Raw genomic sequence first — 25,855 nt, forward strand, 5'->3', positions numbered from 1 at the left:
ACACCATCTGGGATAATCAAGTGCAAACTGAACTGTGACAGTAACTTTTCCAAGCCCTGCAGTAATTCTGGCCGGCCAGCCAGCCAGGCCCCAGGGAGGCTGCCACACAGTACATCTGGGCCCTGTGATCCCTGCCTGGCCCTGGGGAGACTACTGCACAGCACAGCTGGGCCCCACAATCCTCGCTGACCAGCCAGGCCCCAGAGAGGCTGCCACGTGGCTTGATTCAGCCAGCAATCCCCGAGGGCCACACCAAGTGACCTTGCCCTCGGGTGGAGGTTTCCCACCCCTGACCTATAGGGACAAGTGGAACCGTGGCAACAGTCTATATGGGAAGGAGGAATAGACAACAATCTCCCTTTCCACAAGCACACAGTTACATATAACCCAAGCCATTGCTGGAATTAAGTAAAAGCTTGATGCATAGGAGTTCATGGTTGTGTTACACTTTAAGATATCAGCTTACTAGCAAAATTAAATCTGAAAAGGGGAAGCATAACCTACCAGTTTCTTACAATACAGTTTGTTAAAAGACAAAAGAAAACTCATTACAATCTTTCAGCCAAAAAATTTCACAGAACTTTATTGACCCCCCCTTCAGCTGCACATCCAATGCTTAGATTGAAACTTATTGCTTTTGTTTTATACATTTTTATAATACATACATGAACATAATTACTAGGAAATGTTCAATCTCCATACTTAAACTCAAAAGTTTCAACAAACTGAACACTAGTGTGACAATGAACTATCAAGTAATTAAAAATCTAATAGCATAAGTAACTACCATGAAATTAAAGTTTAAAAGGATAGGGCAGGGGTGGCCAACGATAGCTCTCCAGACATTTTTTGCCTACAACACCCATCAGCCCCAGCCAGCATGGCCAATGGCTGGGGCTGATGGGAGTTGTAGGCAAAAAAACATCTGGAGAGCTACCATTGGCCATCCCTGGGATAGGGTATCTTTACTGGTTTAGGATTGTTTTGTACATGATAGCCATGTGAAAGTTCTGAGAAAATGCTTTTGTATACTGGGGTGCCACACTTGATATGCAAGCTGCTTGCTACATGGCCCTATACAACCATATCAAGACACTCCATTCTGCTGGTAGCAGTCACCATGACTGAAAGACACTTTTATTAATTTATTGCATGCAGCAGAATCAATCCATGTGATGATCCACTAACAGATGTTATTCCCTCCTCCCTTGTGTAGGAATACAATTATGAAGCACTCTTAGCTACACCTACATGACTACATCTACATGGCCGCCACTATGAGAATAGAACACTATGAGAATAAGTCCTCAATGCAATGCAAAATTCTTCATTTGAGAGACCTGTGAATTTACTTAATTAGATCCTATGAACCTAATGGCAGTGCTCTCCTCCCTAATACCAGAGGTTCTTCTACCAGCAAAAGAGACCCATATCAGCAAAAGGTTTCTTGCACTGGGAAAAAGCCCTATCATTAACAGAATGAACCCAGAGGATCCAACTCATTAATCTTTTGGTGACATAACTCCAAGAACCAACATTTGTTCTCTTTAAATATCTTTACCCATTGGTTTGCTTATTTTCTACATTTGGCACTATGTGGATGGAAATAGTACAGCCTTGTTGAGCATTTCAAGCTTGTTTAACTCATCAGTATATAAAATTCAAAGACTATCAGACAAATCATACTACTCTTATTGAAAACTGAAGTATCATGTTTAAGAGATAAGGCATTCACACTATGAACTACTTTCACCTAACTCCTTAATGATGAAACATCACACAAAAAGATTAATCTCAAATTAAAAGTTATGACTTGATAATTTCAAAGTTGTCCCATAGGCAAACACAGATCACCACTACTTGTCCCTTGATTTGTAAAATACAGACCCTGTTTTGGACTGTTCCATTAATGGTTCCATGAGGGAGAAGAATATGTATTTTATTCAGGAATCTTAATCTTTTGTAATGAGAGCAGTTCCTTCCAGTCTTAATCTTGAATGCTCACAGCTGAGAAAGACAAAGCCTACAAAGATGGTTAATGAAAGGGAAACATTGAGCTTTGGAGCCAAAACAGAAAGGGCAATGCAAAATATGGTAATGGTCACAGCAAAAGGCTGAGTTGTCACCCATTCATCTTCACTACTCAAGTTCATTTGTGAGGCATCACTGTCAACAAAGCTGAGAAACCATTTAAATATACTTAACTGTGAAAAACAAGCTACTTTAATATAATATATTTTACAATAGCAAAATGTTAGCAATAAAAACAGTCTGTACATTTTAACAAGTTAGATTAAGCTAATCAGATGATGGTATTCTGAACAGAATAATCTGCTATTAAAAATGAGATGTCTATTTGTCAAGAGCCAGCCTACTGGCAACCAGAGTGTGCCAATTATCACATACTGAAATGTTCAATACGTGGAGACTTCACAATCCAGGACCCATAGCCATGCTCCTCTAAGTAGGTTTTCAGCAAGTTTTTTGCTTCTTGGTAGGACTCTGCCATAAACTGAACAAAGAACAAGTTAATATTCAGCACTGAGGAACTGCTAAATGAGTCAATCCTATCATTATAAAGTTTCCAATAAAGAACAGTAATTCTGAGATATTTAGTACCCTTAAAAATGGGAGCACATCTTGTTATGCAAGTATACCTTTGATAGAACTATAGCTACTAATGATTCAATGATATAGTACATCCCAAGACCTCTATATGCTGTATGAATTCTGACTCCTATTTATATGTATTTAAAACCTCTTTTGAGGTTTTAATCGCCACTGAATACAACAAACCTGCATAAATGAGCAGCAGCTGTCAACTATACAGCGTCATAAATATACAGTAATCAAATTGCCTCTCTTGTTCTTTAATCACCACAGACCTGAAATCTTGCCTCAAGCTAATCACTCATGATAGATCAGATTACAAACCAGATGACAAAGCAAATTAAAGTGCTAAGGATTAACAGAATTTGGGGTTTGAGAGCCATTGTGATTTAGCCTTTAAAGAACTAGATTGCAATGGAAAAAAACCTGATTCAGGTCTGTCATTAAGTTCAGTGGATGATCTTGGGGCTGTCATCCTGTACCAAAAAGCTGTTACAAGTGCACAATGGAGACCCTACAGACTACACTGACCTACCCTAGAGAAGGGGAAGGATAAAATGTGAAACATCTTATTTCAAACATGTACTTTTAGACATGGCATTATTTCTGCATTTTAAAACTAACCTTTATATGTATACACAGGAACAGCTATTCCCAAAGAGGGGGTAGGATTATCTTGGGGGGCATTCAAAGGCAACAGGCAACAGGAGGCACTAGAGATGGCCCCCTTCAACTGCACTATTCACTTATCACTGACCAGGCTATGGCACCACGCTGACAAATGCCATCCACGTTTCTGCCTCTGTACAGTGCTGAAAACTGGTGGAAACTATTGGGACTTCTAGTGAATATGCCACCAGGGCTGTAGTCAGACCAATATACCACATTTCAAGAAACTGTAGTCACCATGTTTTTGTTATTTCTCAAGTTTTTGCTGGTAAGTCCTTAACATACTTATGGTGGTATTTATTTTCTCCACTGGGCTTTTCTGGGGGCCAGCTGTGGAACAACCCAAAGCTTCAGGTCTGCCAGCATTGATGGCAGCTTGTGCTGCTATAAAGGTATCTGCTGTTGGCTAGTCTCTGGTGTCTGGAATCTCAGGTGGGAAAGGCTTGTCTTATCTGTTTCTTTTTTTCTTTTTTAAGACCAGTGATGGGACCTTTCCTCAAGGCTTTTCCATTTTCCATATCAATAAGGCAAGAGTCTCAAAGAAAATGGAGCTTGGCTCAAGTGTCCTGCTGGAGCGACAGGGCTATCAAAACTGGAGGGTCAGCCTCCTTCTGAACCAATACAATCTAAGCAAATTTGCATAGCCCTGCCTGAAGTGAGAAGGGGGGCGGGGTGACCTGACCAGTCTGGATTACTTCCCCCACCAAAACAGAACATTTAAACCACATGACTCTGATTTACATACAGACCATTCAAGCCACAGCCAAGAATGAAACTATCATCCAGGACAACAAAACACCAAAACTTCCACGATTCCCTATCTCCAATTCTTACACATTAATCTGTTCTATTAAACTAAAACATTTCCAAAAAGCTTAGTGCAGCTAAAGGACACAGCATTACAAAGCTAACATTTCCAAAAAGCTTAGTGTAGCTAAAGGACACGGCATTACAGAGCTAATCAAAGTTTGAGCATATGCTTCGACTTTTAGGTAAAATCCCCTCAAAGTAACCCAAATTGGTACTTCATATGCTTCTACCAACAGCAGATATAGACTTCGACCGTATGACTGCTTTCCTGGGCAAATCAGCACGCAATATATGCAATTTATTTTTACAGAATAAGAACACAGCTTTGGACATTCTAACAAGCTACAATACCATAGCCGTTTAGCATTACAACAGATGATCATTCACTTGCAAAACAGATGACTGCTTAAATGTTTCAAGTTAACCATAAAACCACTGAACACGCCTGTGCAGTCTAAAGATTTGTCTGCTAAAGCTAGTGAGCCATATATGATCAGACATTCATTTAACCAAACTAAAATACTGCCTATTTTTCCAAGCTACCACTAAAGCCACACCAGTCAAATCCTGAAGTCTGTGAATGGGATGTTAATCTGGAATTCATGAGACTTGCACTCGTCTAAATTACTCTCCAGCACTTCTTACCTTTGCTTCATTGTACGTAGGTTCTATTTTAAGTAGGTCATCTCTCTTTGATTCTTTAACAAGTAAATTGAAACGACTTAACATTGCAGCCTTGCAAAGTCGACTTGCCATTGTAACACCACTTTTGAAGGGTGAACTAGGAATAAAACAGTGGCAATGAGAAGCAAAACATATTTCCAGATTATTAACTAGCTGTTTAACAAGTAGCAGATGCCAACAACCGCTAATGAAATGTTACATTTCATACTGAAAGTGAAATAAGAGCTCATTTTAGAGCTCTTTTTAGTTCTTTTTAACTATTAAGAGATGAGTGAGGTTAAAGTATTATGTAAAATAAAGAAAATGACAATCCTGACCGTGATAACCCTGGTAAGGCCAAACTCATCAGATCTTGTAAACTAAAGCAGGGTCAGCTTTGGACAGTGTTTGGATGGGACACCACCAGAGAATACCAGGGTCATGATGCAGAAGCAGGTAATGGCAAACCACCTCAATGTCTCTTTCCTTGAAATCCCCACAAGGGTTAACACAAGTCAGCTGTGACTTGATGGGGGGGAGGGAGAGGGAGAGAGTATCCTCTCAAGTGTACAATTTGACTCAAATTCTTTTTCAATTCATCTTTCATGTTTACCTTTCAGTTGTCTTCCCATTCAATCCATCCACCACCTCCAAAGAAGTATCTCCTTGGGACCAATTCACACTAAGAGATCTGTGTTCCAAGTCTAACTGTACTGGGTAAATAGCTGCCACCAAACTAATGTGAGGTTTGTTCACCAAGTAGAACATGGGTAGTTTTGAAGTGAGTGTATCATCTACACGTTGTTTGATAGCTATTTCTAATCCTCTTGTATCATGGCAGTTCGCATCCCCTTAAAAAACAACAACAAAAAACAGAAATTTATAACCACACTAACATTACAGAGATCTAAGACGACAACATTGGATTTCTACTCCGCCTACACTCTGAATCTCAAGAGTCTCATTCCCCCACAACAGACACCCTGTGAGGTAGGTGGGGCTGAGAGCGCTCTCACAGAAACTGCTCTTTCAAGGACAGCTCTAATATAGCTATGGCTGACCCAAGGCCATTCCAGCAGCTGCAAATGAAGGAGTAGGGAATAAAACCTGGTTCTCCCAGATAAGCGTCTGCACACCTAACCACTACACCAAACTGGCTCTCAAGAATATGGAGCTTTGTTTTACCTAAAATGACAATTCAGTTTCCAATACTCTCCACTTAAAATATTAAGTTATAAGAACTTCACATGTTTGGACAGATACATAATAAAACTTTCTACTGAATAGCAAAATAAGTGCCAGTGTTTTAACAGTTAATAATTTAATCTTTTTCTATGTCCACAGAGGAGAAGCATCTCAGCACGTGGATATATTGTGTAGGTCATATTCCGCAGGGGACAAGCTAGTAGTGTTTGCAGCCATGGGTCTACTAGCCAAACATTATGCCTGCATCTTAAATGTCAGTTGGCCCAGAAAGTAAAAGCTTTATTTAAGAGATTTATGAGTCCTGTTTGAAGTGGCTTAAAAATTAAAATAAGTTATCAATATCTGAACAGTACAGAAGTAACTACCTCTGATTGGAAGTAGACCATTAAAGACTCTGGAAAGTCAAAACCCCAAGTTAAAAGAAAGCTCCAGTTTTTTAAAAACTGCAGGAAAATAATCTCTGTTTTAGTATCATTATCCAAAATCAAGGCCAGAGTTAGATTCTAAGTAGCCAATAAGTATTTAGTTTAAAAACAAGCAAGGAAACAAAACAGCTTCTAAAGCAGGGGGTGATGAACTCACTTGTTAAGAGGGCTGGATCTGACATAAATGAGACTTGGCCGGGCCATGTGTGTCATATAGCGCTGCCAACTCCAGGTTGGGAAATGCCTGGAGATTTTGGAAGTGAGCCTAGGAAAAGTGGATTTTAGGGAGGGACCTCTGCAAAGTATAGTGCCATAGAGCCCATCCTCCAAATCAGCCATTTTAGCCGCCCTGAGCCTGTTCACAGGGAGGGCGGGATACAAATAGAAATAAATACATTTTCTCCAGGGGAACTAAACCCTGTCAATCAAAAAGCACTTGCAATTTCAAAAGATCTCTTGGCCTTTTCTGGGGATTGGTAACTCTAGTGTCATTATTACTACTACTACTACTACTAAGCCCAGGGGAAAACATGAAATGGCTGGGTATTGCAAGCTGCTCCCCCCCTCCCAGGTCTACTCAGATTTGCAATGACTCTCAAGGGTCTCAGACTGAAGTCTCTCTCATTATAAGCCACAGCTTTTAACTGGAGGCACCAGGGATAGAACCTGGAACTCTCTACATGCCAAGCATTGAAGCATGCCAAGCATTGAAAAGAAGAGCCAGGGAGCTGTGAAAACTATAGACATCAAATGCTATAAACTGGCTGTGACTTGACAGCACTTTCCACCACTATCCCACTTACTCCTATTACCAATGAGAAGTTAGTTGAAACTTTGAGTTAAAGGCAACAAAGCCTTTTTTTTAATGGCCTAGGGAGGAAAATTTGCGTTGCGACTCTACCCTGGGTCACACTTTCCTGGCAATGTGCACAGATTTGCTGGCACTCAAGATGAGAAGAACATGGATGTTGTCCAGGAGAGAAGATGACTGTAGAGTTATAACCTGCTCTTGTCTATGAATCAGTGTTTCAGAGCGGCTTACAATCTCCTTTATCTTCTTCCCCCACAACAGACACCCTGTGAGGTGGGCGGGGCTGAGAGAGCTCTCACAGAAACTACCCTTTCAAGGACAACTCTGTGAGAGCTATGGCTAACCCAAGGCCATTCCAGCAGCTGCAAGTGGATGAGTGGGGAATTAAACCCGATTCTACCAAATAAGAGTGGCTCTCACCAAACTGGCTCTCAGCCATGTTGCTCCTTTTCACGCAGCACTTCTGCTGGATTTTGCACAAGTTGCTCCGGGGTGGCAAGTTGCCCCACCTCTTTTCAAGTTCCCTCAGCGGCAAGCAGAAACCAGTTTTCAGAGAATCCTGCCTGTTGCATAGGGAATTTGAAAAGAAGTGGGGCAACTCGCCACCCCGGGGCAGCTTAAGTGAAATCCAGCAGAAGCGCCAGTGGGAAAAGGAGCAACGAGATCAGAACAAGACTAGTAAGGAATCGATCAGAGACATCAGTGGTGTCTTACAAGGGGGGGGGGAGGGAGAAGAGGCAGGGTCTCTCTCCCATCCTTCATGCAGAGCAGCTCTTTTTCTAAACAAAACTCAGATGGGAGAAGAAGGTACCGGGCATGGAGGAGGGCGGGTACCGCTGCACTCTGCAAAGCTGCCCTCAGAGTGCACACAACATCACTCTTGCCCCGGCCCAAGAAGATCACCTGACTGGGTAGTCTTTTGTAAGCACAGAGAAAGGACGGGGGTTTACCAGAACAGAGCAGTTGCAGCCTTTGAATGGAAGCTGACCTCATACCCGTGCTTTGTCCATGCCCCCATTTCTCTATTCTGTTTGCCTGCCCCACCTATCTTTATCTATGGACAGTATCCTGAGAGTGAGTGGTTTCAAGAGTTGTGGGGGGGTGGCAGATGGAGCTGTGGTGTCATAGACTAGGATCAGCAAGACAGCATGGGCCCAGAGGAGCTTCCAACCAGAGGTGGAGCCTAACAGGGTACAGGAGAAGCAGGCAACTTGGGAACTCTGAAGCTGAGCGACTTGGGAACTCTGGCAGGCCACACTCTGCTCCCTGCACTAAGCAGCAGCTTGTAAGAGTGAGGTGGGGGGGAGCAGGCCATTTCTGGTCCATGGGCCACAGATTTGACACCCTTGCCTTAAATCTTCAGCAAGTTAAGAGTACTCAAGCAATGGCTTAAAATCAGTCCAGCATTATGCCAATTTATTGGACCTACCAAAAGGGTAACTTCATGAACAGTTGGGAAATCAAGATCCCAGTATATTTAGTTGTGTCAAGGTAGCAAGTCTTGCAAAGGCTGTTAAAACTTAAGTGAAAAGAAAACAATTTCTGTTTTTGTGACAGAGGAGAGAAAATGGATGGAAGGCTGCAATGCTATATATTAATCTGTTGCAAGATAAGCAGTTAACTCATAAGAAAAAAAGAGAAGTCCAGTGGCACCTAAAAAAACCTGTTTACAGCATGAATTTTTATGAATCATCTTTGAAAGTGGCTGGATAGAGGGAAAATCGCCAACTGAACACCTCTGCAGATCTGGAGGAACACCATGGTCATTTAAACCAGTTTGGAAGGCCTCTCCAGCTGCTGATTTATCTCTCTCTGGATAAAAAGAGAGAAGTGATCACTCCATTTGTTCTCAGAATGGAAGCTCCCCTGAGGATTTTGTTATAGAGGTGAAGGCCACTGTGATAACCTAGAGTCTGAGCATCAGACATGCAAAACTGCCAAAGACATTCAAACACGGAGATTTAGACTATGGGTGGTTTGGGGCGTGTGGCCAGAGTTAGTCGGCTCCCTGAGCCCTTTCAGCCTGGGAATGCCCTGCCAGAGGCTGAAAATTATGCCAACCAAAAGCACGGCATAGCCCATAGGCACCCACTGAACTTGAAAATCAAGTCTTCCCCACTGCTGCAGCCTTGCCTTTTAGGTTCAGAGTAACTCAGGATGCCAATTACAGGCTTAGCTAATTCCCCTTTTTCTTCTTTATTTTATTTTCTGTATTTTTTTACATATTTTCATTAAGAATTCAAAGGTGCTGATAGTGAGCACAATTCCTTGATCAGCAGTTTCATATATTTAAGGATGCAATCCCATAATTTTAGAGGAATAAGCCCTCACTTTTGTCCAAGTAAATGTATATAAGATCAAACTAGTCCTGCCCTCCAGTTTGGTGCTGAGCAGTGATACCTTTAAGAAGAAGAAGATATTGGATTTATATCCCGCCCTCCACTCCGAAGAGTCTCAGAGCGGCTCACAATCTCCTTTACCTTCCTCCCCCACAACAGACACCCTGTGAGGTGGGTGGGGCTGGAGAGGGCTCTCACAGCAGCTGCCCTTTCAAGGACAACCTCTGCCAGAGCTATGGCTGACCCAAGGCCATGCTAGCAGATGCAAGTGGAGGAGTGGGGAATCAAACCCGGTTCTCCCAGATAAGAGGCCACACACTTAACTACTACACCAAACTGGCTCTTAAGGCAAACTTTATTCAGGAAAGGTAAGAGCTCTGTGATGGTTCTGCCTGCCTGCACTGGGCTTTCCCATATCATCCGCTACAGGTTGTAAATCTGCCAGTTGCCAGGAGCAAATGTGCAGCCATCCTTGCGACCTGGCACCTGGGATTTGTTAAGCTCTTAAGCAAGCACCAAGAGAGCACACCAAAGGAAAAGTTAAAAAAAAACCCCGTTTTATCTCACCCTTCTATGAAGGAATACTAGGTGGCATACACATTTTCCCCCTTCTCATATCATAATAATCCTGAGATCTACCCAAGGGGTCTCAATGTGTTTTAGGTAGACAGATCATGAACCTAGGTCTCCCACCATTCTAACATTACACAGGAACTCTAATTTCATGTTACTGAAGTTTAGGCACAAATTACTGTTTCTTAAACATATTTAATAGTCTTATACACATTTAAAATAAGTGATACATCTTGTGATACATCTTAAAAGAATTCAGCTAAATCAAAAATCAGGACTTACCAAGCATTATCCTAGTAACATAAACTGGTTGGATGAAGTGGCTTAGCAAAGCTCCCTGAATACCCACTACTTCCCATCTTGTCAACTTATCACTAGCAGACATACTGCTTATTCTAGCAATTTCAGCAGGACAGTAGATAGTGAGATAGATCTTCCCTTCAACAGCAACATGAAGAGATAGTTCCTCACCAGATTCAAATGAAGATACAGAATTGGGAGTAAGGCATCTATAACAAGAGTATAAAAAATCAAAGATTTTGCAGTTGTCAAACACAAATGCAATCATTCAAGTATAAAAGCTGGGTTTGCAAGAAGAAATGTTGGTTTATCACCAATAAAAATACAGGGAGTGGCTGAACTTCAAAAACAAACTGGATTTTCTATTTGACTGGTAGAAGAACAGACAAGCAGGCACTAATGGCTATGACAAAAGCCAAGGCTAACCAAGTCAACATCCCAAACAGTACAGAAGTTCCCTTTTCTTGGAAATAACTACACATTTAAAGTAACCCTTTAAGAGACCTAGCCAACAGGCAACTCAACTCTGAAAGCCTCTTAAAACAAAGGCACAAGGGAAATCACAGGAAATCCTTCATACTAAAGGCACTGTTATGTACATCATCCCCACCTAGAGTTGCCAACCTCCAGGTAATGGTTGGATATCTCCAGGCGATAGATATCCATTCACCTGGAGAGAATGGCCACTGGACACTTATCATGAAGGGACCTTCTCCTCTGAGGAAAGGAGGACATCTTGCTGGGTGATTCCCACCAACCAATCAGGGAGGCAGGAACAAGTTCTCACTTCCTATCTCCTGCATGGGAGTCACCCTTCCTCTCAGTTTTGGTAACTCTGAAAGCAGTATAAAACTGTTCTAACTTCAATAAAAAACTATTTGAACAAGAGCAAGAAAAATAATGATAAACATGTAAGGTTGACAGGAAATTAACAGATCAGGTAAGCTCCTAGAGAGGGCCAAGATGTTCTCCTGTCCTCAAAGAAGAAAGACCCTTCACAACACATGTTCAATGGCTTCTATCCCTTTGAGGCAGAGGACACCTTGCTGGGACCTCCCAGACCAGTATCGCTAATGTTTGGGTAGAAAATTATTATCCACATCTAAACTGTGAAATACCCTCCTTCCACAGGATGCTTCTGTAAATGTGTATTTTGTAATGGCTGATAAATACTGAAATATTGTGGCTGCCCTGCAAACCTCATCAATGGATGTATTTAAATGCTATGTTATTCGCTGTGGATCTAACGGAGTGGCTATCATTCACTCTGGGACAGCTAACTTGTTGATCTTATAAGTCTTTTTGATGCACGTTCTAATGTTCCTATTTACACCATGGGGAAGGAGGAAGAGACCTTAATGAATACAGAATCTGTCCTCCTTTTGCACTCAGTTCTGATCAAATAGGCCTTGAGGGTCCTCCAAACATCTAGTCTATGCAGTTAGAATGGTCTTGAATGGAACCTCCCTCGTGGAACTGTGTCATCTACAGATATCAGTAGGCCCATGAGTTTGGTCAGCATCATCAAAGGCCATTAATTGTTGTGGATGACTATCAGGCCTTCTGTCTTAACTTGTTCACTTTGCTGTCAGGTACGATTAGAGCGCTGGATTTGGTGTCTATTATCATGTCCAAGTGTTCAACCCATTGTGTTGGTGCCCCTGAGCTTTTTTTTGAAATTCACCAGAAATCTGTATTCCTGCAAGCATTTGATGACTATGTCTGTATCCCACATGGCCTGGGAGTTGGATCAAATCAACAGATTCTTGCCTTCTGAGGACCACCATGATGACATTGATCAGGACCTCCAAAAAGACCCTCAGGGCTGACTACATGCCAAACAGAAGCATTCTGGTACTGAAAATGCTAGTTTCCCACATAGAAACAAAGAAACTTCCTGTGTCCTATGAAGATAGGAATGTGGAAATAGGCTTTCGTGTGGTGTGGTTAATCGAGAACAGACACACCTGATGCTGAAGGACTGTGGGGTTTCCATTCTGAAATGATCAGGTTTTATCCCAGCTACAAATACAAGTTGATGGGGTGTGAATTGGAAGAGACTGACCAAGAGAGAGATCTTGGGGTCGTGGTAGATAACTCACTGAAAATGTCAAGACAGTGTGCAATTGCAATAAAAAAGGCCAACACCATGCTGGGAATTATTAGGAAGGGAATTGAAAACAAATCTGCCAGTATCATAATGCCCCTGTATAAATCAATGGTGCGGTCTCATTTGGAATACTGTGTACAATTCTGGTCACCGCACCTCAAAAAGGATATTATAGCATTGGAGAAAGTCCAGAAAAGGGCAACTAGAATGATTAAAGGGTTGGAACACTTTCCCTATGAAGAAAGGTTAAAACGCTTGGGGCTCTTTAGCTTGGAGAAACGTCGACTGCAGGGTGACATGATAGAGGTTTACAAGATTATGCATGGGATGGAGAAAGTAGTACTTTTCTCCCTTTCTCACAATACAAGAACTCATGGGCATTCAATGAAATTGCTGAGCAGTCAGGTTAAAACGGATAAAAGGAAGTACTTCTTCCTTCAAGAGGGGGTTAGATAAAAATATGGAGCAGAGGTCCATCAGTGGCTATTAGCCACAGTGTGTGTGTGTGTGTGTGTGTGTGTGTGTGTGTATAAACTTTTGGCCACTGTGTGACACAGAGTGTTGGACTGGATGGGCCATTGGCCTGATCCAACATGGCTTCTCTTATGTTCTTATGAATAAATTTAGAAACTTTGAGGTCTAAAATAGCCCTCCAATCTCTGCTCTTTTTTGGAAGAGTGAAAAAGATCAAATATATCCCTAATCTGTTTCCCAGTGGGAACTGCTTGCTGAGAAGGTGACAGATTACTTCCATTGTTCTGAGCTGCTTTATTGGGTTCTTGTGAATAGGGGATGGTACAAATGGGTTTGGTGGCATTTTGAGAAACTCTATGGAGTAGTCATTGGAAACTAATGTTTTTGACCATTCATATGCTGCTGACTAGTTCCAGACATCCTGGAAGTACAGCAGATGCCCCACTGCTTACCAAACCTTGGGGTAAAGGATCCTGGAGACTCCCTTGGATGTTCTCTAGCTGTCTTGTTGAAATCTATGAAGTATATACTGGAAATGAAAAGAAGATCAGCCAAGGGATCTTTTATCATTTCACTTGATATGTCTGGACATTGCATTTTTCTTATCCCTAGTTTCCACTAATATTTTGTACAGAGCATCACTGAAAAGTCTATCCCCTTAGAAAAGGTAAACTGTAACTATCGCTGCCCCTTAGAAAAGGTAAACTGTAACTACTGCTGCAGTAGAAGACATAACTCTTGCTGAAAAGATCATGGTATTTAGGCTGGTATTGTTCCTTCCAGTAAGCAGCAGTTATTTTCAGGAAGGAGTTGAATGAGTTCCCTTGTTCAAACTACAGAGGCTCTAGAGACTATAGAGGTTGCTGCCGAAGCCCTAATTACTATAGAAATACTTTTGTGGGCTTTCCTCAAGGCGAACTCTGCTTTCTTATCTGGGTTATCTCTAAAGCTACCTTCCCCATCTTCTTAAAGTAATCCATAGGATTGGAGACCCGTGACTGGTGCATCCACTAGGGGACTTGCAGCTCATTTGTAAATGCTGGCAAATGACATTTTTGATGAATCCCAGGTATTTCGATGAATCTCAACAGTTTTGCCCATTTAGCTTTCAATTGCTTCTCAAAAAATTCTGGAAAGAGAAAGGCTCCTTCAGATGTACTAGTTCTAGAAAGGAATTCCTTGTTCCCTTTGGAGTAATTTTTCTTTTCCTTTATTTGTTAGCTTCTTTGACCAACGGTCTTAAGCTCAGCATAATAAACAGGACATTGAATAAAACTGCAAACAAAGACAAATTTACAGAAACAAAATTCCACAACAGTGTGTGGGACAATTTCTGAAGTGGAAGGGGCCTGAGGCTGATCATACCCAGTGGGCAACTCCTGCTGCTGTGGTTTTTGACAAAAGATACTGAAAATCCTCATCCTTAAGGACCCTAATTGACTGTTCTGGACTCTCAATTTCTCCTTCTTCGTCAGAAAGGAATTCACCTTCCTTCTTCTCCTCAGGATCACTTTTGAACCACTTCCTCCCTTCTGGTGTAATGTCCTCTCTCTCCCTACTAACAATCCCTTTTAGGGCTTCCTCGGGGGGCGGGGGGGGGGGGACAGTGGCATTTGTCTGCAAATGGGACTGTCGATGCAAACTCTGTATGAGGGGAGGGGGAGGAGAGAGTGGAGAAGTCCCCTGATCTGTTGAGAAAAAGACCCTTGCTAAAAAAAATTAAATAGCTAATTTCTCATGGCTTGCTTAATGCAGTCAAAAAAGTTGTACGTTAAACAACAGGGCCTGGTTTCATTTACATTACAGGGTTGTTGAATAGAGTTGTCTTCCAGGGTAGACTCAAGGGCTGTTGCTTCTCTCTCTAAAATTGGTTGCTTTGATATAGCCTCTGCAAGGTCTGCAGAGAGGGTCAGGTCTCAGCTTGAGGTCACTGCTAGGACAAAGAGAGGGAACGCTATTGGCTGTAGGTGCGCAGCTCAAAGCAGCTGCTGTCAGATTCATGATGCAGGCACTGTCTTTTCATGTGCTTTTTAAGTTCATACTGGAATGCCTGGTCAAATCTGGGGATGCCTGATCAAATCTGCATAAGTTTGCTGGCTCCATTAATGCTTTTGTGATCCCTAATGCTCCATTAATGCTTTTTGTGATCCATGAGAAAGATATTGTACTCCTCTCCAGAAAGGACTATGTCACTGTCTGACTCATGAGTAGACATACTGCAAGCAGACAGGGATCTCACTGCTTAAAAGTGAGCTGACAAAATGGCCACCACAGAGGGAATGGCTCTACAGGGCTTTTCTAAATCCTGGAGAGAGAGAAAGAGACTAGTTTGTGGAAGTGAACAGGAACCAAGCTAAAATGAATACAAAGATATTAGTGTATGTTAGAATAGAAGAAAGAAGCGCTAACAACAGTAGGATAGAAGGTTAGATAGAGGCAAATCCAAATCCAGGTAGCTCTCCCTGTGAGGTAGGAAAAGAACTGAGAAGAACATTTCTGAGAGGAAGGGTGACTCCTGCACATGAGGCAGGAAGTTAGAAGAACTTGTTCCTGCCTCCCTGATTGGATGGTGGGAATCACCCAGCAAGATGTCCTCCAGTCAGAGAGAGAACATCTGCCTTGGAATGTGGACTCGATGGTATTATGCCCCATTTAATTCCTTCCCACAATCCTGCCCCCAGGCTCCATCCCCAAAATTCCTAACCTGGACTTGGCAACTGTGCCTCCACCTCAAACCAGGTTTTTCCTTTTGATTACTGCCTACAGAACTCTTAAGTTCAAATTCTATCACTCAGTAGACAAAAGAACAGACAGACCAAAACATACTACATCCTCTTCACATCCCAGTGAAGATCCACTATGAAATAAAAAAGCAAAACTAATCAATATTGCAGTGTGTCACAGAAGTAGACAGTGAGGTCTAAATGCTTTTATCTGTAAGTGTTCTCACCTGCAGTATTAATACAATGTGCTGAGGAGACTCCTGTCTCCCCAAGTGCATATTACTCCTCACATATTTGGTAGTTGATTTGCTAACTCGGGTGTTGAACTCACTTGTTATGAGGGCCAGATCTGACATAAATGTTGTTGGGCTGGGCCATGTTGGATTGGGCTGGGCCATATCAGGCCAGGCCATGTGTGTACCTTATTTAAGATTAGATAGCAGAGATAGAAACTTTGGGTTCTTTATAAACACAATTAAATATATACATTTTTTTAAAAAGTTAAAACATGCTTAAAATGTTAGTATTCATTGATCTTAAAGGTGCTTTCTTTGTTATTTCTCCCATGGGATCCAGGGAACTGGGCAAAGGAAGTTGTGACTCTTTCCTTCCTTCCCCAGGGAGAGAGGCTTGGCTCAGTAGGTCTGCTGTGCAAAAAAACAAACAAACAGGCTCTGCTTTCCTCCCTTCCTCCCCAAGGAAGGAGCCTCAGCCAATAGAGAAAATAGAGGTTTTGTTCAGTAGCTCCTCTGCAATTGTGCAAACCTTGCAAAGCAAGCTGTTAATGCAGAAGGAAGCAAGAGATAGGGAGAAGGAAGCTGATGACAGCCAGTTGTTTGGGGGCCTGATAGGAGCCCTCCGGGGGCCTCATTTGGTTCCCGGGCCGCATGTTTGACACCCCTGTGCTAATTATCAATAAAACTTATTCAGCTTATGAAATTATTATGACACATCCCTTAGCTCGAAGCATTAGTTCACTCTGTCACCAGTAGGTGGATCAGTTTCAGCTGGCATTACATGATACCATGAGCAAACTGCTTGGATACAACTGTTCAGTTAAATATCTATTACCCATTCTCATCGCTCAAATTTAGCTGAGAATGATTTGATACTGTTTAGTTGTGCTACAAAGGGAATGAATATTCTCACAGAAACTTAAGCAGTCATTAATGCACTTGCTTTCCACTCGTGAAGAATCAAACCAAAGTACAGAGGAAAACAGGAGGAAACAGTGTCTCTATTACAGTACAATTCAGTAAACAATCAAACTTTTTTTTATCTTTTGAAAGTTATTCTCCTTGCAAACCTGATAGGCTGGGTGGACTATAACAAGATACTTTGTCCCACTCCCTCACTATTTAACCTTTAAATCTGTAAAAAAAATCTTTATGTGAAAATTTAAATACTCACAATACAGTAAGCCTCATACTTGTAATACTTATATTTGTAATTCTTAAACTTACATCTTTGACTTGGACTTTATCTGAGCAGATCCTTTTGGTAACTGATTCATGTAGAGAAATATATTTATATTTGGTTTTATTGCAAGCAAGGTTGATGTTGGTTCAAAGCAAAATATAGATTTCTCCATCATAGCTGGATTTTTACTGTGGTAGAGTAAAAGTTGTCTATAAAAATACCTTTGAGGAAGCAATAAAGTTTGAAAGAAGATTAACATGAAATTTTTACAAATTTGCACTGAGAAGCAGCATTAACATTTTAAAGTTTATTAAGTTTATCATTTATGGACATGCAGTGTCTTCTAAAAGAATCAAGGTTAAATTCAATAACATCACACAGGTATAACTTCAGCAGCACTATTGCACAATTCTTACCTAAGAAGAGAACGCCTAGCAGTAACAACAGAATGACTGTCATGCAAAATTCTTCCATCAAAATGACTGCACTGACTGTAGTTGAATTCACCTGTCCCAATAGCTACTACTTCATACTGCCTAGCTAAAAAACACAAGGATAAACAAAATGCTAATTAGATTTATTTCATTCAGTACCTTTGTAATACACTTTGTAATAATTGCTATGTAGTCATCCTCTTTCAGGAGAAACAGTCAACATGCTTACCTCTTTCTACTATAAATGCAGCCAGTGAACTGCTACAACTTAGGTATTCTGGACATTTAGCCGTTAAACTATTGAAGGTTTCCCTTACAGCTTGTGAAATCTTCTCATATGCAAGGTGTGATCCTTCTAGTAAAGTACAAAAACAAGTAGAAGACAAATTACAATGTAATGATAAGGTGCATTGAACAGATCATGTGAGTCACACAAAGTCAGATCATATGAGCCTGTGTTCTGTCTACTGTACAAGAGAAAACGCAGTATTAAAGCTTGGTGGAAAAGCCAATTTAACTTTCTCACCTAATATTTTTGTATACACCAAAAACAATTCTAGATCCATAGAATTGCCAGGGATGAGAACGAATCAGAACCAATGCATGTACAAATCCTTCCACAGAGTTCTTTGTGATAAATGTGTTAACATTTGCTTTGGGGTTTTTCCTCAGATGTATGTAGTATTAAGAAAGTGTCAAGCATTACAGGAATTAGTCCGATAAAATAATTTCTATGAAAAGCTTGGAGCATCTGAAAATTACACTTGATTTATTTTGTCTTAAATTTTTCTTTGCCCCATTAGTAATGAACACTTGAACTGGAATATTTAAGTACTTCTGTGATGGGCTGTCAAAGGTTAATGCCTCACAGACTCCAAGAAACCTTGAGTGACAGGCTGTTCAAACTGAATTCTATAATGAGAATCAGTTAAAAATGACAGTTAGGAACTAATAGTTAATGAAGAGACAGTTTAGTCCTGACTGTGGACTGGGAAAGTGTCAGAAGGGGTGGATCAATAAGGATCCCCATTGAAGCCAAAAAAGGAAATTGCTTTTATTTAAGAGAAGTGATTCTTGCCCAGTGGAAAGGAAGAAAGCTCTATAGAGGAGTGATTCCTTGGTCTGTATGAAGTGGGATGTATGTTCCTGCCTTCTAAACCTTAAGAATTATTGAAACTCAGGAAGCTATGCTTGAGTGTTAAAGATAACACTGACAAGAAAGCCTTTCTCTTCGAAGTTTCAAAGACCTTGATGTAAAGCAAAAACGCTTACTTGTTGGAATCATATTACCTGCATTTAGTAGGATTACAAATTTACATTCATTTTTTTTGTTCACTTCACTTCACTTCACTTCACATATCCTATCCCTGATTCCACCTGACATGTTCCCCTCCAAGTCAAATAAACTATTTTATTTTGAACTTCCAAAAGCTTCTTGTGTTCCATTACATGGGTAGAACGTAAGAAGGTGATTTTGCCTCTTCCCTCAAGTCAATTACGTAACTAGGTGGGGCAGCAGGAGAGAGGTGGGGCAGCAGGAGAGAGGTGGGGTGGAAAGCAAGGTTGCTACAACTTCAAGTCAAAATAAGAATGCTAAATCAGACTGTGCTCTCTACCTAGGGCACTGGAAAAATTTCCAGTTCACACTTTTCTGCAGAAACCTGTATCACTGTTACATACTGAAAATACTGCTAAACTTCTCTGGTGAAATCAGGGATTAGACCCTAACTACAAATTCTATATGTGAAGCTGAACTGCAAACTGCCCTCACTTATATGAACTGTTGTAGCAAGCAAAGGGTTAAGAACTCAAAAGTTATTTTGTTAGCAGACACACAAATATCTTTATTACCAGAAGCTGTAATAATTAGACATTGCTTGCTTCTTAAACATTAATCTCAAAACTCCATCACGCTAGCTGCAGAAGGTACATAGATGCCTTAAAATCATATTATTCATCTATAAGGTATTTGCTAGCAGTAGTTAAATCCAACTATATGTGAAAAAGAAATAAATGTTTATTTATTATCTAGTTTAAAAAGGTATGCATTTTAATACATTATCAGGAACCCATTTCTATAAAAATTTTATAACTGCAGCCTTGAATACTCCATTGTAAACAATACATAAAATGTTTTCATAGATATACAGCAGACGAGACCAGGGAAGGCAAAGTTACATGCCTTTCAGAGAGAAAAACAGAACATTCTTACCATATGGAATCTTTGAAAGATAAGCAGGTCCAGCTTTGGACTGAGGTTCAGCTACAACTGGCAATTCTGGGAGGATCCTGGGAGGACCTGCAAACATATCATATCCTAGTACTGGCAAACACACATTATTGAAGCAAGTTCTTTTCTTACAGCACAGTACTAATTTTTGTTTCTCAATCACAAAATTTATACTTACATCAGTTTTTCTTTTTACTACTCAATTAGGCATACAGGTGCTAAACAAACTTTTTAACACCACATACAGCAAGGGTGTCAAACATGCAGCCCACTAGCCAGAACCAGCCCCTGCAGGGCTCCTATCTCTCGGTGTGGCTGAGTTGAGCTTACTGCTTACTCTTCCAGTAGACCCCACAAGAAGACACACACACACTCCGGCTTGTATCAAAGCAGTGTGTATTATACAGTTATCTACAACAGTGACTATATACAGATACTGGAACAAACTAACAAGTGCTTCACCATGCATCCAATAATCCTCAAGGGAAAAGAACGAAGGCACTTATCTACATTTATACAACAGCCAACCAATGGGAGCAATGTACAAATTGCTGAGTCACTGTACATCTGACTCCAGCTCACATGATGCAGCTGTCACTGGCTGTCAGACTCATATCTAAGATCTAAGCATGCTTCTTCACTCCTTCTGCAGACTCTTTGTCAACACTATCCAACCCCTCCGTAACTGCCTCTCCTGCTTCCTTCTCTAGTTCTGCTACTCCTGCATCACAGCTTGCTTTGCCAGTCTCTCTCAATCACACAATGCAATTTTTAAAACAAAACATCAAGAAAAAGCACAAGGATCACAGCAAAAACTAGAAGACGACCTGCAGATTTATACCCTGCCCTTCTCTCTGAATCAGAGACTCAGAATGGTTTATAATCTCCTATATCTTCTCCACCCACAACAGACACCCTGTGAAGTGGGTGGGGCTGAGAGGGCTCTCAGAGCAGCTGCCCTTTCAAGGACAACCCCTGCGGCTATCCCAAGGCCATTCCAGCAGCTGCAAGTAGAGGAATGGGGAATCAAACATGGCTCAAACCCAGTTCTCCCAGATAGCAGTCTGCACATTTAACCACTACACCAACCTACAAAACTAAAAATATAAAATGCTCTGAGCCTGGGAAAACATGAAATGGCTGGCATTGCAATATTCCCCTTTGACTGTGGGTTCCCAGGTCAGAGTACTCACTAGGCAGCAATCCTCAGGTCCATTCAGTGGAGACAAGTTGGCTCAAAGCATCAACCCTTTATTTGCAAGGACACAGCTCCAGGAAGCATGAGCTTCAGCTGGCATTAAGAACTATGAAAAGTGAAACTGATCTCAACTCTATTGAAACACATCGCAGCATACAAAAAGTTACAAGGAAAATGTGGAATGGATTTACCATTAAGGTCTCTGAGCCCTATCTATCTGGATACAAAGTCCTTAATGGAAAATCCACTCTGCATTTTCTTTGCAGCTATAGTTCCTTCCTGCAACAAGGCAGAAAAAGCAGGAAACTTCAGCCTCAGAGCTTCAAAGGGGGAGGACAGGAGGGGAAGAAAAGAGCCCCTCAGTCCTGATTAAAGTCCTGGGTGGGCAGGTTCTGGCTCATAGGCCTGATATTTGACACTCCTGAGCTAAACTTTTGGTTTTAAAGATGAGTCAACCTATTCTAATATTTTTGTATTTACTGTTCTTATCTTTGTACAGAAAATGCCTCAAAAGCACTAGAGAGACACATGGTACATATAATTCTTAAAAACTCATAGAAAAATAACAGAAATCTGGTTTGCCAATCACTCCAGAATTCCTAATCTTAGGGTCCAGATAAAAAGTAATATCCAATGCATGCCAGTTCACTGACAAAGCTTCTCCCAGAATTTCAGGGACAAAGTAGTTCAGATACGAAAGTGTAATGTTCCCATACCCATGTACATACATATGTAACTTTTACCTGTTTTTTCTCCACCTTTTGGTTCTAACTCCTCCAACTGAAGCAGTTCATCAAGAGCAAGTTTTGCTGCATTTGACCTGGATTCCTTCTTGTTTTGTCCCAAGCCTGTCTTATATTGAATACCATCCACCACAGCACAAAATGCAAAGTAAGTTCCCAAGACACTGCCTTCAAAATGCAACAGGTAAACAATTAGTTTTCTATTTAGCATTACCTAAAGTGTTCATACATGCAAAAGTTTACCAGAATACATCAATTACAAGCATTGTATGGTACTAAATCATACATGCATTTAAGATTCACATAGTTTCAGCTCTCTCTCAGATTCCATGGCTTTTTTTCCATTTTAAACACACATCCCCCAAATGATGCCATCTTGCATCGTAATTGCATCATAATTGCTGAATTGAAAAGCAGTGGAATTACTAGAGACAGATGGTTTTGATTTTGGAGCGATCAAATCTCCTACAATTATCATTTAGATTATGCTCCTGAGTAGGTGGTTATTAGAAACTATTGCTAAAACTACCAGGACTTACTTTCATGTAATTTACTTTGGTGAAGATAATTTTAATCATTCTCAGCAATCAATCTTAGCATTCTGGATTGTAAAAATCAGAGATATGCAGAACTGTCAACCTTATAAAATGTGTTCAATAATAACACAGGATGGTGCTGATACAGAGTTGTTTTCTGTTTCCCCAGAAAACTGGACCAGAACCAACAGGTTAAAATTAAATCTGAAGTTTCCTGCTCAATATTATGAAGAACTTCCTGTCAGTTACAGCGGTTCCTCAGTGGAACAGGCTTCCTTGGGAGGTAGTGGGCTTTTCCTGCTTGGAGGTTTTTAAAGAGGTTAGATGGCCATCTGACAGCAACGCTGATTCTGTGAACCTAGGCAAATCATGAGTGGGAGGGGGGTACTTGTGATTTTCCTGCATTGTGCAAAGGGTTAGACTAGATGACCCTCAAGGTTCCTTCCAACTCTATGATTCTATGAAATTCTGTAGGACAACAGAACAGCAGTAAGGAACGCCCTTTTCAAATATGAACTGAATTGCCTACTTTGTGAAATAAGCATACATCGAACAGATCAAGTAAAGACATTAGATACAAGTATTCATCACAGCAGCTAATAAAACAGCATGTGCATTTCAGTACTACCATACAGCATGAATTCCAGACAAAAAAGTGTATTAAAAAAGGTACTTACCTGTACTTACAGTTTCCTTTAGTTCCAGCTGTACACGCTGCATTTGTGCATACTGATGCAAAGCTGATACAGGATTTATTTCTCCTCGTTTGTATTTTATAACGAATTCCTTTGGAATTTTCTTTGGAGGAAGTGAAGTAATCGGAATAACTGGTGCAGCTTTAGAATACTGAGGAGCAGAAACCTGCCCTATAGTCCATAAAAGAAAAATATAAGGAAAAGAAATGAACCTTTCCACTTGCTTGAATAAAACTAAGTAAAGCTAAGTGTATTGGACAGGTGGGTTTTAATAGTCACTGTTAAAATGCTCAGGTTACCCATTTCTACTCCCTGCTTTAAAATACATTCCATAGATGTAGGGATGCCAGGTTGGTTTTGGAAAATGCCTGGAGACTTTGGGGGTGGATCTAGCAGAGGGCAGGGTTTGGGGAAGGGCCTCAGCATGGTACAATGTGATCGAGTCCATCCTTCCAAGCAGCCATTTTTTCCAGGGCAGCTCCTCTCTGCCAACTGGAGATCAGTTGTAAAAGTGGGAGATCTCCACACCCCACTGGAAGCTAGCAACCCCTCAAAGTCAGGGATTGATCTTGATGTTAGTTTTACACACTTATGATTCATGCATGAAAACATTTCAGAACTTTATAAAAAGCTTTGGTGCAAGAAGCAGGAGTCAGAACCGAACATCCACCTGATTGCACCAAGTACTTATTTCACATTACAAAGAAACTCCAAGAATTAAGCTGATGATATTGGATTTATATCCCACCCTCCACTCCGAATCTCAGAGTGGCTCACAATCTCCTTTATCTTTCTCCCCCACAAGACACCCTGTGAGGTGGATGGGCCTGAGAGGACTCTCGCAGCAGCTGCCCTTTCAAGGACAACCTCTGTCAGAGCTATGGCTGACCCAAGGCCATTCCAGCAGCTGCAAGTGGAGATGTGGGAAATTAAACCCAGTTCTCCCAGATAAGAGTCCGCACAGTTAACCACTACACCAAACTGGCTCTCAGATCCCTAAGAAACAGATGCCCAAGTCATTACACACCTTAAAAGTATGGCATTGTAATGCATGGGACAGATCTATCATTTTAGTTACCAATTTTAGTTTTATCCCTGCAGTCGCTTCACCAACCCAACTTCTCTAAATGAGGAACGAATAGCCATCACAATTCATATATTAAAAAAAAAAAACACCTCCTAGTATCCACACAACAGAGAACCCTCCCAGTGCGGTTGCGACTATCCATCTCAGTTTATAAAACACTGGATGAAAAAGGTGTAGGATTAAAAAAAAAGCAGCCAAAAAACCTGTGACTGGAGTCAGTTTGAATGCTAGGCTGGACGCGTCAGCCGTATCCATAGCGGAAAACATCGCTTTGGCGTGTTCTGCTTGCGACTGTAAAGGTGCCGATGGTTGAACAGGAGGCTGATGCTGAACAGGCAAGTTCTTCTTCAACATTTGGGCAAAGCTTGGCACTCCGGAGGCTTGAGGCCAGTCGCTCGCCATCTTGTTCTACCTTTTAAAAAAAAAAAGTAGACAACGACGACTTAGGGGGGGGGGCAGGGGAAGGAAAGAGTTTTCAGCAGCTGAGAATAATTAGCACTATGAATGCCTCACACAACTCTGCCCGTTACCAACGGCACAAAACCACGTGGGGGGGGGGGGAGACCAACTACAACCAAAACCGACACTATTCACCTGAACAACCTGCTCTTCAAGTAAAGGATTTATTCCCTCCCAAACCGTTGAGTTTGCAAAAGGAGCTTGCAAGTGGAGACAGCAAACTTCGCTTCAGCTCTCCAAATTTCTCAAGACAGAAGCGGAGCCACCTCTTAGAAAGCCGGCATTTTTCGAACTCTAATTTATTCAAGACCAACGCAACGGCTCGTATTTGAACGTACTTCGTATAATAAGATTCGATTCTCATCAAGACAGACCCACGTTAGGGGGCGTGTTCCTTACGAAGCGCCACTGAGCATGCGCTTAACCTTCCCTACTAACAATCGCTTCAGAGTCTTGTGCTGGTGTATGTGTGTGAAGAAGCGCCCATGCGTGCGAAGGAATGCATGCGTACCCCAGACTACAACTCTGATTGTCTTAAAGGTGCCGCTGGAGGCGGAGACGAACTTTGTTCTGCTGCTTCAGACCACCTGAATCTATCCTGTGCTAGTATAGTTCGTTGCAGCGGTGGGTCAACTTCCCCCGACACTTCCAGCGAATATCGGTTTCACAGTAGCAGTAAGATAGGCGAAGATTTAACCCCCCCCCCCCCCAAATTACAAGGCTTGGAGGTTTCTGTAAGAAATTTTTTAAAAAAAAAAACTGTCAACGATTTACCTCCCTGCAAGGGTTTTGTAAAGCTGCTCCCGTCGGTAAGGACGAGGTTCTACAGAACCGTTCATAACGCTGTTCTAGGGGCAAAACTTCGGCGCCTTTTATCAGGTGCAGTGCAAGGCTAAGAAGCAAGTGGCTCTTTACTAGTTATTTGCGGCCGTTGCGCCGTTGTTGCAGCCGTTTTGCAGAGTGCTAACATTTTAAGCATGTTTTAAGTTTATGTGTGTGTTTGTGTTCTTTGCAGGGCTTTTTTGGTAGAAAAAGCCTAGCAGGAACTTATTTGCATATTAGGCCACACCCCTGACATCACCATTGTTTCACACAGGGCTTTTTTTTAAGAAAAGGTTCAGCAAGAATTCATTTGCATATTAGGCCACACCCTCTGATGCCAAGCCAGAAGGAACTGCTTTCCTGTGTGTTCCTGTTCAAAAAAAGCCCTGGTTTTTTATAAAATTTAAATCTCTGCTACCTAAACTTACATAGGTAGACACATGGGCTGGCCTGGCATGGCTTAGCCCAATCCAGCTTGGCCCAGTAAGGTCTGATTTATGTCAGATCTGGCCCTCATAA

At 41.4% G+C, this 25,855-nt stretch overlaps 1 protein-coding gene across 2 annotated transcripts; it reads right to left on the bottom strand.

Moving 5' to 3' along the window:
* Nucleotides 1-556: 556 nt before the first annotated feature.
* On the bottom strand, nucleotides 557-25,029 carry ADAD1 (adenosine deaminase domain containing 1). Of its 2 annotated transcripts, XM_060246827.1 has the most exons (12): nucleotides 24,853-25,029; nucleotides 24,259-24,467; nucleotides 22,947-23,139; nucleotides 21,738-21,901; nucleotides 19,779-19,883; nucleotides 17,796-17,921; nucleotides 17,549-17,672; nucleotides 17,177-17,353; nucleotides 10,389-10,615; nucleotides 5,366-5,603; nucleotides 4,735-4,870; nucleotides 557-2,512 (listed from the first exon to the last, which is right to left on the bottom strand). In XM_060246827.1, the coding sequence occupies exons 2-12, from the start codon at nucleotides 24,455-24,457 to the stop codon at nucleotides 2,399-2,401; spliced, it is 1,803 nt and encodes a 600-aa protein (XP_060102810.1). In that variant the 5' UTR covers nucleotides 24,458-24,467; nucleotides 24,853-25,029; the 3' UTR covers nucleotides 557-2,398. The 2 variants fall into 2 exon arrangements, with proteins under 2 accessions (XP_060102810.1, XP_060102811.1); XM_060246828.1 differs by lacking the exon at nucleotides 24,853-25,029 and having other exon boundaries at nucleotides 19,779-19,865; nucleotides 24,259-24,463.
* Between the last annotated feature and the right edge of the window lie 826 nt (nucleotides 25,030-25,855).

Source organism: Heteronotia binoei, chromosome 9 (assembly GCF_032191835.1).
Source record: "Heteronotia binoei isolate CCM8104 ecotype False Entrance Well chromosome 9, APGP_CSIRO_Hbin_v1, whole genome shotgun sequence".
Classification (NCBI taxonomy): Eukaryota; Metazoa; Chordata; class Lepidosauria; order Squamata; family Gekkonidae; genus Heteronotia; species Heteronotia binoei.